The sequence below is a fragment of the Protobothrops mucrosquamatus genome, unplaced genomic scaffold (genome assembly GCF_001527695.2).
Source record: "Protobothrops mucrosquamatus isolate PMUCROS unplaced genomic scaffold, P.Mucros_1.0 scaffold853, whole genome shotgun sequence".
In the NCBI taxonomy this organism is placed as follows: domain Eukaryota; kingdom Metazoa; phylum Chordata; class Lepidosauria; order Squamata; family Viperidae; genus Protobothrops; species Protobothrops mucrosquamatus.
Window position 1 is genome coordinate 17661 of NW_015387108.1, and position 13558 is coordinate 31218.

The 13558-nt window shown below is 40.2% G+C and overlaps 1 protein-coding gene across 1 annotated transcript; it reads right to left on the minus strand.

Moving 5' to 3' along the window:
* Positions 1-3033: 3033 nt before the first annotated feature.
* Positions 3034-12764, minus strand: FAM89A (family with sequence similarity 89 member A). Its single transcript, XM_015819048.1, has 2 exons — positions 12477-12764; positions 3034-4765 (listed from the first exon to the last, which is right to left on the minus strand). Exons 1-2 carry the CDS (start codon positions 12762-12764, stop codon positions 4607-4609), a joined length of 447 nt encoding a protein of 148 aa, XP_015674534.1. The 3' UTR covers positions 3034-4606.
* Positions 12765-13558: the final 794 nt, after the last annotated feature.

A 13558-nucleotide genomic window follows, 5' to 3' on the forward strand; every position in this document is an offset into this window, starting at 1 on the left:
AATATTATCTCCTATATCTCTTACGTTTATTAACAATTATTTACATTACTTCTCTTACTTTTTTATTCCTCAATTCTAACCAACTAGAATACATGTCCCATACCTTGTAAAATTCAGTAACTTCTTTGTCTTTCATTTCTAAGGTTAGTTTGTTCATCTCTGCACAGTCTAAAATCTTTCCTATAATCTTTGCATTTGTTGGTACGGTATGTTTTCACTTTTCCAATGTTGCGCATATGCAATACGTGCAGCCGTTATAATATGTATAATGATGTATTGGAGTCGTTTTTCAATTTTTGGATTAATTATACCTAATAAAAATATTTCGGGCTTGAATTCAATTTGTTGTTTTGTTATTTCCAGTAGCCATCTTCTTATCTGCTCCCAGTAGATTTTTGCTTTGGGGCATTGCCACCACATATGGTAGAATGTTCCCTCATTATTTTTGCATTTCCAACAATCTAGATTCATATTTTTATAAATTTTAGCCAATCTCGCCGGTGCTAGATGCCATCTGTAAAACATTTTAATTTGGTTTTCTTTATACGCAGTTGACAACGTTAATTTGCAATTTACGTTCCATGTTCTTTCCCATTCATCTAGTCCTAGATTTCTACCTATATTTCGGGCCCATGCTATCTGGGGCCCTTTACTATTTCTTCTTCAAATTCAATTTCTAGTAGGAGTTTATAGGTTTTTGTTAAAAAAAATTCTCCCTTTATTTTATCCAATTGCTGTAATGTTTGATATATCCCATACTCCTCTATATCTTTATTATATTTTGATTTTATCTGTGCATATGGCCACCAATCAATAATTATTCCCTGTTCTTTTAATTCATCTCTTGATCTTAACTTCCCTTGGTTATCTAATAATTCTTTATACCTAATCATTTTTGTTTTATCTAATGTGTTTGGATGAATCATCGCCTCCATTGATGAAATCCAAATTGGAATTTTCGTATAATATTTTTTTTAAATTTTTCCCCATATCCAAATTAATGCATCCCTTATCTGATGTCGGAAGAAATATGTATGAATTTTCTTATCTTTCCCCCATAAAAAAGCATGCCATCCAACTTGTAGATCGTGACCTTCAATTGTAAGGACCCTTTTATTTTCTAAATTTATCCAGTCACTGATCCAAAGCAATCCAGCTGCTTGGTAGTATGTTTCCCATTTTGGGAGTCCAAGGCCACCTCTACTTCTACTATCCTGTAACGCAGTGGTTCTCAACCTTTTTAATGCCGCGACCCCCAACCGGTCGTAAGTCGAGGACTAAACCGGTCGTAAGTCGAGGACTAAACCGGTCGTAAGTCGAGGACTACCCAACCGGTCGTAAGTTGAGGACTTTCCCTGTCCGGGAGCGCCGCGCATGCATGGTTCCGCCCCCTGCGCTGGCTGAGGCGTAGCTGGCAAGCAGCAGAGACGGAGCAGGCCGACCACCAGCTGGCCCAGCCCAAGGGAGCTAAGGCACCTGCCGGAAAAGTGGGGAAAAAATGGCAGACAGCCTTGCTTGGCGACCCCCGTGAAATGGTCGATCTACCCCAAATGGGGTTGCGACCCATAGGTTGAGAACCGCTGCTGTAACGCTTTAGCATTTATTCGTGCTTTTTTACCTAGCCATATAAATTTATTAATCATTTTATTTAATTCATCAAAAAAAATTCCCCAGTTTTATTGGAACTGTTTGAAAGAGGTATAACACTCTTGGTAAAACATTCATTTTAATCGCCGAAATCCTTCCTAACAATGATAATTGTAATTTCCCCCAAATGTCTAAATCTTTTTGTATACATAATACCAATTTTTTATAATTATCTTCTTTTATTGAGGAACATTTGCGGTGAGCCAAATTCCCAAATATTTAATCTTTTTTACTATTTGCAACCCCAAATTTTCTTCTAATGCCCTTTTTTGTTTTTCAGTTAAATTTTTAACTAATATTTTAGTCTTTTCTTTGTTTATTTTTAGTCCCGCCACCGTTCCATAATTCTCTATTTCATCTATTAAAATTCTACCTCTTTCAAACGGTTCCTCTATAAAAAAAACACCAAATCATCTGGATTGCCATTCTTAAGCCGCAGTTGTGCATATCTTTTATGCATTGGTCGAGCAACCCCTAAATCAACATGATGCGTTTTGCGGTTGTTCTGATACTATCTTCCCACCCTGGTTTCACCAGTTATTTTCTGAAACAAGCTCCCAGAATTCCCAGGTGAATTGGCCTTTGTCTGTGCTGACTAAACTTTCTAGAATATGGATCCAGAGAGTGCTAAGGCTGGGGAAAACCATTCTAACAAATGAAGACATCATTAGCCTTTTTAAATCAGTGTAACTGGCATAACTGCTCCTTAAAAACAGCTTTATTTCAGACTCTTGGCATCTGCCAAAATCAAAAGTGTTTTTTCCCCCATGTGCAAGTTTCAGTTTCTTTAACAAGAGTTACTGGATAAAAGAGGACAGGGTTACAAGAATTCTGTCAATGAACTATTCTCCCTCTTAAACCAATACTGTATATCAAAGCATTTATGTGGAAACTTCTTTATTTTCTAACTTCCGTCTTCTGGGCCAAGAACTATTTCATTGGTAACAAAGGGACCTAAAAGAAGAGTCTCTGAACTCTTTATCAGTCTGGAAGCCTTTACATGTTATAAATAAAGACCACAAATAGAGAACATATTTGCCAGGGTAGAAACACAGCCTGTCACAAATTGCAGATCTATACTTGCCAGCATACTTGTCCAGTCTTCTCAATACTGAGCAGGATGAGGATTACAGTTCATCAATATCTGGAGGATAACCGATGTTTTTTTTTTGAATCCTTATTACATTGGTTGGTTTCAGCCTAAATGGATATATTTTATCCCACTGATTTTAGTGGAAGCCGACCCATAAGTAATCTAGAGAACTAGTGTACTATTGATTTCAGCCATCATATGCTAAATAAATAAATGATTTCAGCAACTGGTGTCATCTTCAATTTCCCCAATTTTATTGATGGAGTCAATCGGGACAAAAAAATAAGGCCAGTAAAAATACCCTGTTCCAAAAAGAGTTGAGTGGGTAGGGCTGCTTGCTAGGCTATTATTCTTTATTTATATATTATATTTATATGCCACCCACTTCCCCAATATGGCAAATTCTTTTTGTACTCAGTTGGGTTTTGAAAGCAGAGATCTCTTTTTAATGTGCAGGAGAACAGAGATATTTGGTGACAGACCTGGTAGGATGACATAACAGGGATGGGCGTAGTGTACAATACAGCAATGCAATAGATTAAAGAAGCTGCTTTTATAAGTGTATGAATGTGATTGTCCTTTTTACACATTTTGTTGTTCCCTTTGGACACATCCAAAGTTAACAAGCTTGAAGATTTATTATTTGTCATTTCCGTTTTCTCCTTTGAGGTTGAAAATACGTTTCCAAATCTTAAAATAGGACATCCACATGAAAACAAATCACTTACTTACATGGTATCATATTCCTGCATGGCAAAACACTTTCCTTCTGCATATATCAATTACCAAAGTATTCCAGGAAGCTGAAACCAATCAGGTTCTGACCATTATGCACAAGACCAGTTCAAAGGTTTCCATCTTCTGCTCGGGGTTGCTATAAACTTCTTCATGTGAGGTAGGCTGTGGGTTTCTGAATTTAGTCCACCAAGGCAGCCACTTGGCTACCTCCAAGTGCTAAATTACATGTCCATGAAAAAGCTTAACAAATTACAGTTCCAGTTCAAACATTCATTTGTTATAGTACAAAAAAACACAAAACTGTATATAATAACATACACATTAAGGTCTTTTTGGACCGTAAGAGACAAACTGACCATTTCTCTTCCAAGCATTTTAGTATTACAAATGATGTTGTTAATCCATGTATGTTAAACTTAAATTATTAACTGGACAATGAACAACTAAATTACAGTTATGGAAGCTAATGGAGCTGCAAGGTGTACAATGAGCTGCTCTGGTTTGTTCTTATTGCATTTGAGTAAAAATATAGGAAGCGTTACACAATTTTATTACACTGGTTTAAATAAGTCATTCTGACATTAGCAAGAAAGAAAGGGAACTGGATCATCAACCCAAGTAAAAACGTTGGAAGAAGTTTAAACTATTGAGATGTTACAGAATTCATCCTTTATGGTATAAAACAGGTAGAACTCCAATCCCACAGATCAGAGGCTTTAAAAAGGTGTTGTTTATGGAGAGATCTATTCAGTGATTACAAACATACAAACTATATAACTACATCTTACATGTCAGAATATTTGAGATGAGGTGTACAATGCCAGGCTTCTGCTTATACAAAGATAGCTGTCAACATCTGCCATCTAGAAACACCCCGTGCACAAATTACACTGACATAACCTGTCAAGAATGCTTTGGGAGGCTTCAACATTCATTGCACATTACTTTCCTAGAGCAGGATTTACATAATGTGTAACTTGGGTTAAACAGCATGCCGGAAATAAATGGAGCAATTCTTCTTGAGCAGAAGGAAGAATGTACTTTGAGTTCCAATTAAACATCGCTCATCTCTTAACTGCCAACTCCATTGCACTCCCAAAAAAAAGGCTTTTCTAAGAAATATTCATTCTAAAAAAATTCCTCTTCCTCATCAAAAAAGCCATTTTCCAGTGCATATGCACAGTCTGCACTTGATACTGCTTGGCAGGCACCTTTATATTCCTGAATTGACTCATAAAGAGAGTAGAGTTGACACAGTAATGACATATCCAGCTGCCGGAGGCCAACCTAGTAAGAAAGAAAACACATGTTAATATTATACTTGATTTTATCTATAAGATGTTGGCCCATGCGTATTTTTCCTACCACAATGATTTTATCCTCCTCCTCAAAAAAAATAAAATAATAAAACCAGTATGCCTGTCAATTATACAGGAAGACTGAACTACAATATTTGGACATTTGCCAGACATTTGACTGGCAAAAGCCTTTCTTAAATACCTTTGGATTTAACTCATTTACAACTAAAGACAGATATTCCAAACAGCAGTGAAAAATCAAAGCAGGCGCCTTCTTTCTGAGATTAAGCAGAGAGAAAAAAATGCTACTTTGAAGGATTTTAATTTAAACGTAAAAAGCTTAACATTTTGATCCAAGAAAGTTTTAAATGGATAAAGAGTCCTATTCTTTTCCCATCCTTGTTAAAAATGACTGCTTGTTTGGGGGGTAATTTGCATCTGAACAAATAGCTTCAATGACTGCATTGAGAGGAAGGAATGGAAAACACAAATATGAGTTTTTGGTTTTAATTGCTGCCAGTTAGACAGTATCTCTTAGATGAGAGTTAGGCAATTTATTTATTCCAGTTGTTTTGGACTGCAATTTCCAGAGTACCTGACTATTGACTAAGGTATTTGTAGCCCAAAACATTTGGCGATAACCAGTTGCCTTTTGTTATTCAATCATTGTATAGGTTCAGATCTTCAAACTTTTGTGTGGTGGTGCTTATGTCATCAGAGATAATATCTAGCCACCTTATCTGCTGTCAGCCTCTTCAAAGGCTCTGATTTTTCCAAACAACTGGATCGTCTCCTATTACTCTTGTGTTTACATTAAGTGTGCAAAGTATGTCAGCTTTAGCCTCATTATTAGTGCTTTTGATATGTAGTCTAACTTTAGTTCATCTAGGATCCAATGATTTTTCTTCTTCTTCTTCCAGTCCAGTGTCATCGGCCATCTTCCCCAGAAGCACAATACATAGTCCTCAATTTACCTTTATTCAAGCTTTCTGATGATCCCACTTTCAGAACTGTATGTTACGGCTATAGCCCTGACAAAACATACTTTTGAAGTCAAGATGTCTTTGCACTTCAATATTTTTCCAGATTTATCATAGTCTTTATGACAATGCTAAATGAGGGGGGGCTTACAATCGGTCCTAGAAGTTGCGGCCATCACAGTGTTCCCACAATCACAATTAGGGCACTTGACAACTGACTCGTAATTACAACAGTTGCAGTGTTCTATGGTCATTTGATCCCTTGTGGCTTTCCCTGCCAGCTCCCCACAAGCAGGGTCAATGGGAAAGCTGGCAAGAGGTTGCAAGTCACTCCCATTCCCACTGCTTTTTCTTCCAAGGAACCCTGGGTGGCATGGGCATCTTGTGTTCTGCAGTGTCCACTCACAGCACCCACTTGCCCGCACTCTGTGGCACTCACCTGTGGCTCTTGCCTACCAACTCATAGCTTTGCCCAACAGCCTGCTTGCTTAGAGCAGTTTCGGTATCTCTTCCCATCTCTTGCTTAATGATCTACAATCCTCACTTAACAATGGCAACAGGGACTTCTGAGATTGCTGTTGATAAGCAATGTGGTCATGTGGCATCATGCTTTAGGATTGCATCACTTAGTGACAGAAATTCCAGTCCCAATTGCATCATATCCTGAGGACTTCCTGTATTCTGTCTTAACTGTGTTTCCTGATCATCTTTAATAGGCAATTTGCCAAGTGCACAAGTGTACTTGTAGATACTCTTAATAACATGGTAAATTCGGCCACCTCAGCTGCCTATTAAAGATGATCAGGAAGCAAAGTTAGAATGGAACCTACAGAAAGAAAAAAATCCTAAATAAAAACAGACATATTTTTGAAACTCCCTTTCCTTTTCCATTATTCATTGGATATTAGCAATGTGATCTCAGCTGCCTGTTTTGAATCCAACATGTACATCTGACAGTTGTCATTCTCTGTGTGGTTAAAATCTAGATGGCAAAACCTTAAGTACAGTACTGTCTTATTAGTATTGATGTAAGTGCAAATATTAAATAGAACATTATTTAGCACTGATCTTTTTGGTATTGGAATATAAATTATCTTTTCCAGTCTCTTGGTTATTGCTGTTTTTGATATCTATTTAAAAACCACAAGTAGCACAAGCTCCATCATCTTATAAGATTGTAAATAGTTATCCTAATATTTCATGAACTTCTGCGACTAAGTTGTTAGCAATATTTTCTAAAGGCTGTTTACCTTTCCAGACCCACTCTAGTTGTGATGAAACTTTCATACATACTGTATCTATTTTTGAGATTTTTTCTCTACAGTTCTACCGTGTTTTCCTGAAAGTAAGGCCTACCCCGAAAATAGGTCCTAGCTTGATTTTTTGGGGTGGGCCTAATATAAGCCCTACCCCAAAAATAAACCCTAGTTTTGGGGCAAGGCACACACCTAGGGTGGGGGGTGGGAGGGTGGAGCTGCCCACGCACCTCGCACCCACTTAACTTGCAGCCAGGCCTCTTCTCACCGGCCCACTTCTTCTGCAGCTTCTTCTGCAGCCAGGCCTGCATTTCTCAGTCACAGGCCTTTCCAGAAGGCCACTGCAGCCGAGAACCGAGCTATGGATTCTATCCATAGCTCAGTACTCAGCTGCAGAGGCCTTCCTGCAGGACAGAATGCAGCTGCAGAATGAAGCTGTTCCTTCGGCCCCAGAAGAAGTGGACCTGCTGGGCTGGGCTGTCAATGCCGGAGGTGAGTAAGATATCCCCCGAAAATAAGACCTGGTGCCTCTTTTGGAGGTAAAAAAAAAAAAAAAAGACCCGGTCTTATTTTCGGGGAAACACGAGTATATGTTCCCCCTTCATTTTATCGTATTCCTTTTTATGTCCCTTATGGTCTTAACATGGCCACTTTTTTAATACAATGTTCCCCCGATTTCTCTAATTTTCTTGTCCTGTCCATTGTAAGTTATTTTTTGTGTGTGTTGCATACCTCCTTGTCTCTTATTGCTATTCTTTGGATTTTAGTTTTGCTTTCCACCTTTCTTCATCTATTTTCAGTATATATTTTTGTTTGCTTCATCTTCAATATCAGATGAATTTCAGTATATAATTATTCGGGCACTCTGTCAAATATGCAGGTGGTTCTTGATTCACGATCACAATTGGTACCGGAATTTCCATTGCTAAGCTAGGCAGTTGCCAAGTGATTGTGCCCAATTTTATGACCTTTTGCTACAGTTATTAAGCGAATCACTGCAGTTGTTAAGTGAATCACACAGCCGTTAAGCAAATCCAACTTCCCCCGTTGATTTAGCCTGGCTGGAAAATTTACAAATAGCAACTGGGATCCTGGGATGCTGCAACCGTCATAAATACATGTCGGTTGCCAAGTGCCCCAAGTATGATCATGTGACCCTGGGGATGCTGCCGCAGTTCTGAGTACAAGGACTGATCATAAACCACTCTTCAAACAGTCAGTAAATGAATGGCTGTAAGTTGTGGACTATCTGTAATCCCTTCATATTATTCTTCATCGTCACCGCATAATCATAGGAAATATTGCTAAGGGTGTATTCTTGGTCAGAGGATTTATTTGTTTTTGTATAAATTTGCAAGAACGACTTCATGATCTTAAGCCATAGTCAATATCAGGTCTTTTTCTTTTTCCTGTCCGAATAGAGCTTCCCAAACTTTGTGTGCACGTACATAAACCAATTTGATTTTGCTATTGTCCATCCAATTATGCCCATATGTAGAGCTGTCTTTTCAATTTTTGAAAGAAGATATTTGCTTTAAATTTTGAATTTTGATTGAATTTTCATGGTAACACTCTGTCAGTGTCTCACTTCATTTTGTACATCAAGGCAAATTTTCCCATTATGCCACATGTTATTTTACATTCAACTTCTCCTGCAAAAAAAATCTGTCTTAAATAATACAGCATATCATATTCAGAAATTTTCACATACGCAGGAGGATTTTCTTGGAAAAATGTACTTGGTACAAAGAAGCAGGCTTCAGAAACAACAGATCCTTGGAAGTACCCACTACTCATAATTAACTATATAGATTTCTATGTATACATCTGAAGTCTTTATCTGAATGCATCATTTTTGTTGAGGGACTCCAGAAACAAACATCCAAGAGGAATTTTACTCCTTTTATCTTAGGGCACGGGTGTCAAACTTGATCACGTCACGTGACGTATTGTGACATATTGTGACTTTTTTGCCTTTGCGGAGTCAGGGTGGGCGTGGCCTGCGCGTGATACATCCAACCCGCAGGCCACCAGTTTGACACTGTCTTAGTGGGAAAAGAGGAAAATTGTCACTTTCTCAAGAAAAAGGTAAATATTACCTTAAGTCATGCTAACACCTGGCCACAATACAAAAGTGATTTGACATTTACTTCCCACATTGTCTCATGCCTAAGAATGTTCTGGTGGCCTCCTATCTAAGTAGACTTGCTTAGCTTTTTTAGAGGTAAACCTAGATCTTCTGTCTAGTGCTCCCATCTGCTTAGTAGGTGGGAAATGCTGAGTGGTATCCCAACGTACACCAAGAGAAAATTGCATTTCTTGAAATCAGAAGGAGTCCAATTTGATTATTCTGATTTTTGTATTGAAAGGCCTAAACATGTGGGAACTGTAGTTCACTTCACCTGATGAATGGAATAGTTAAACTGAGATGAGATCTAAGGCATGTTTCTCCTGTTATGCTGAAACTGAAGAAGTCATCAGTACACTGACCGTGACTGGCGAGTTTTGACAGATTTGCTATGAGGGTGGATTTTGTTAGGGAGAAAGTATGTATTAGCTCTGCCACTTCTTTCATTCCACTACATCATCATTATGCATTCAGATTATATTTCCAGAAGCTTTTATTTCTAGGCTGACAGCACCACGCCACAAATATTACAAAGAGAAAATGCCTTTTAATCACATTTTGAGCTAGCTAGATTTAAAATGATAATGAATGGTGCATATTTATGTAGGGACATGTATCGGTCTATGAGAGGGAGTTGTAATGACTAAGAAAAAAGACTGCTTAATCAGAGGTGTGCCAGGCAGGAATAAATCACTGTTGCCTTCAGGAATTTCATGTCAGATCCAACACAAAGGCTTTAAGTTAACCTAATAATTAAATCCTATTTCACTTCACTGTAAGTGGAAAACTTGTTTACTTTGGAACTCTTCCTTTGGTTAAAGCCACACATTTTAAACACAGAAAATGTTTTAGACTAGAACGTTGAATTTTTTTTTTTCCCATGACAATAAAAAAATTCATTGTTATTGAGATACAGTTTCAGTCAAATGGAAAGCCAGGGTTGTGATTCAGAGTTAAGTCAGTTAGTCCTGTCTTCCATCACATATTTGCTCTGAAATATAGCATACTCCCTATATTTTAATCTGTAAACTGACTGCTTGTTTGAAAACCAATGTAAATTTACAGCTGTCAGGCAGCCCAGGGACCATTCCTGCATAAAGCAAAAGCCAATGCACCACACTTCAAAAGACAGAACCAAAGATGTCCACGAAGTCACATTCCATTTTCCAAACCACAATAAAATAACTCTAATTCAAAATCTGAAGAGAGTAAAGAAAGATAGTCTATGCACAATAAGAACATCGTTAAGGAAGAAGACAGGATGAAAAATGAATTCCAATTGGAACAGAATTTATCTAGAGGAACTGATAGATAAAATTACATTCCATTGTTTTAAGAGGAAAAAGAGCTTTCAAATTTCCTATTTAGTTTCTGTTTCCTATTTAGAAAAAAAGAGTGAGTGTTGGAGAATGGGAGAAAAAAAAACGGAGTCAAAATGAAAGGATGTCTTGTCAAAACATCTTTTAGATGACATCAGAAACCTAAGATTTTCCATCCTGCTGAGATTTTTGCATTAGGTTTTTACTTTCTTTGAACTCCAGGCAGAACATTACAGTCACTATCCCTGGTTTGTTGTTAAGAGATGATAATAACTACCTAAGTAACTACACCACAGGCCAAAGAATAGCACAACCAGTTCCACAGACTCAAGGAGACATTGGCTTGGGTTTTTCCAACAGCAGCTTCTATTCTCTTGCCAAGACTCTTATATATATCTGAAGGGTGATTTGTTAAAATAATTTTAAGTTAATTTAGTGTGTTTTTTTTAAACTTCACAGACCAATTAAACTCCTGTACAGCTAAGAAATTTTCCAAGTCTGGCCATAATTGTTAATTTTGTTTAAGCAATTTTTGCTTACACTTTTCAAAAGTCTAAAAGAACATTTGTTAGCTATAGCAACTTTAAAATAAGTGGACTTCAACTCCCAGAATTCCCCAGCCAGGAATTAATTGACTGCTCTAAAGCAGTTTATAATCATTTCCATCTTAGAGATGGGGGGGGGGAAGTAAAAGCAAAGCTTATTGCATCCAAGATTAACACAAAAAAGCTCAACAAATTTGATTTAAAAGAGCCAGTTTGGTCTAGTGATTAAGGCACCAGGCTAGAAACCAAGAAACTGTGAGTTCCACTCCAGTCTTAGCCATAAAAACTAGCTGGGTGTCTTTGGACCAATCATTCTCTCTCAGCCAAAGTTACTCACAGGGTTGTTGTTTTGGGGGAAATAGGAGAAGAAAGGGATAGTAGATGTATTTGCCATCTTGAGTTTAATGATGATGATGGTGGTGGTGGTAGTGGCAGGGTTTTAAAAAAGATCTTAAATAAGAGTTTTAGAAGGCAGCAAAGTGGAAAATAATCTAACCCTCCTGAGGAAGAACTTCTACAACCAGGGCACCATCTCATTTTCTTAAATTATTTCAATAGAAAATGGGGCTGGCTATTGTCCAAACCCCTCTAGTATTTATATCCTGTAATGCGTTACAAGAATTAAAGCCCTTCATCTACTTTCTGAGTAAATTCTGAAGCAGCCTGTCTTGTAATATATCCACCCACCCCCCTTCCCCACTCCTGTGCCAATGTAAACTTGAAGAAACTTGACTGGAGCTTGCAAGGTCCCAGCTGAAAGCTCTTCTCTTTCAACCGCTACTCTGCCCAGTGTGCACTGCAGCATTATAACTGGGGAGGGTGGTTCTGCTTTTCCTAGCCTAACTTAACGTTCACGAAGCATCTCGCATTCAAAGAATTCTGCGCTTTAAAACTGTCACAAAAGTTTCCAAGCAACCCACCCTCTGGCTTAGAAATAATTAAAAAAAACAACTGCAAGCCAGAAATATCAGAGACCCCCGAGGCTGGAAAAAAAAACAACAGCTTCTAAGCGTGTTAGATACACCAATTTGAGGTGTAGCGATGATTATTATTTTTTTAAGGTGGGAGACAAGTTGCAACCGCCTTGTTTATTCAGCCACGCGTTTCGCGCCGGCGACACTTTCTACGGAGCAGAAATCTGCACGAGGTGCCAGCCGCGAATATCGAGGGCTGCCCTCAAGGGAGCCGTCCGAAGAAAGAGGCTGAATTTGCTCCGATTTGCTCGCCTGGCTTCTCACTTTGCTAAAGCCAAGGCTGGCCTTGCCCTCGGGGGCTGAATAAAGCCCTGGCTTGACCGAGGGAGTTTCGGTGCACAGCATTTCATGAAAGTGCACGGGGGAGGAGGGGGAAATAAAGATCCAAAAATGTTCCAAGGACACAGTTTTCCTGGCCCAGGAATGCGCCGCTTCTTCGCGGCGGTGCGCCCAGCAGCTCCCGGGCGGTCTTGGCAGCCGCCGCCGCCGCCTACTCACCATCTCTTTACGGAGCAGGGCCAAGGCGGCGTCGAGGTTCGGGGGCTTCGGCGGGCGAGGAGATCCTCGCCCCCCTCCGCCGCCGCCGCGGCTACCTCTCCGGCTCAGTTCGTCCTGAATGCGAGACTTCTGCGCGTAGAGCCGCTCCAGGTCTCTCCAGCGCCCTCCGGCTCCGCCAGGGGCGCCTCCGCTGGAAGAAGAATTCAGTAAGCCGCTCAGGCTCTTGGGCAGCGGAGGCAGCCCCGACCCGCCGCTGTCGATGCTCCAAGGCAGCCCCGACGCGCTCATGGTGCTCGGAGGGACGTCGCCTCGAAGGCAGCCGAGTTAATCCGCGGCGACAAAACAACGTCGCGCCGCCTCTCCTCCAGCCTGCATTGAGAAAAGCCTCTTTCTGTCCGGCTCGGGCCCGCCCCCTTTGGCCGGCCTCGCCTCGCCTTAGCCCGCCCCGCCCCGCTCCGCCCTCTCCGGGCCTTCGCTTTCAGGACCGGCCCCTGAAAGGAAACGAAGAGCGAGCGAGTGATCGGAAAAGCGGGCTCCTAAAGAGGAGCGGCCGAAATAGAAGGCGTTGAATGGTACCACTCAGCTGGCCTCCTTGCGAGTTCCACCGAGCAAAGTCGGCGAGGCAGCGTGTGGTTCAAAGCAGGGCTTTTCAACCTTTTCACCCATTGTACCACTTTTAGGATATGGCAACAACCGAGTACCACCAGTCGCCTAGCAAGGTGTCAAAAACTTGATGACCCCCCCTCCCAAAAAAAGGAAAAATGTGATAAAGTACAGGTAGGCCTCGACTTACAACAGTTCGCTGAGTGACTGTTCGAAGTTACAATGGCACTGAAAAAAGTGCCCCCCAAGCCACAGCCGAGCAAGCCCACCCTGTGGCGCTCTTCCTCCTGTCCGAGGTTTCCATTGTTGTGAGCATTTCTGTTGAGGATTGGCAGCGGGGGTGGGGTGGGGGGGTGTTTGGTTTTTATTCTCCCCGTCTGCTGAGTGGTTGCAGCAGGTTTTGGTCACTTCACAAGACCCTAGGACACTGTGACTGTCATAAATATGAATCAGTTGCCAAGCATCTGAATGTAAATCAC

Bases quoted from the DNA above. Each gene is read 5' to 3' on its own strand.
- FAM89A (XM_015819048.1), bottom strand. From the start codon at position 12,764: ATGAGCGCGTCGGGGCTGCCTTGGAGCATCGACAGCGGCGGGTCGGGG. The intron at 4,766-12,476 runs GTGAGTAGGCGG...CTTTCTTACTAG, and splicing joins CCCTGCTCCGTAAAGAGATG to GTTGGCCTCCGGCAGCTGGA.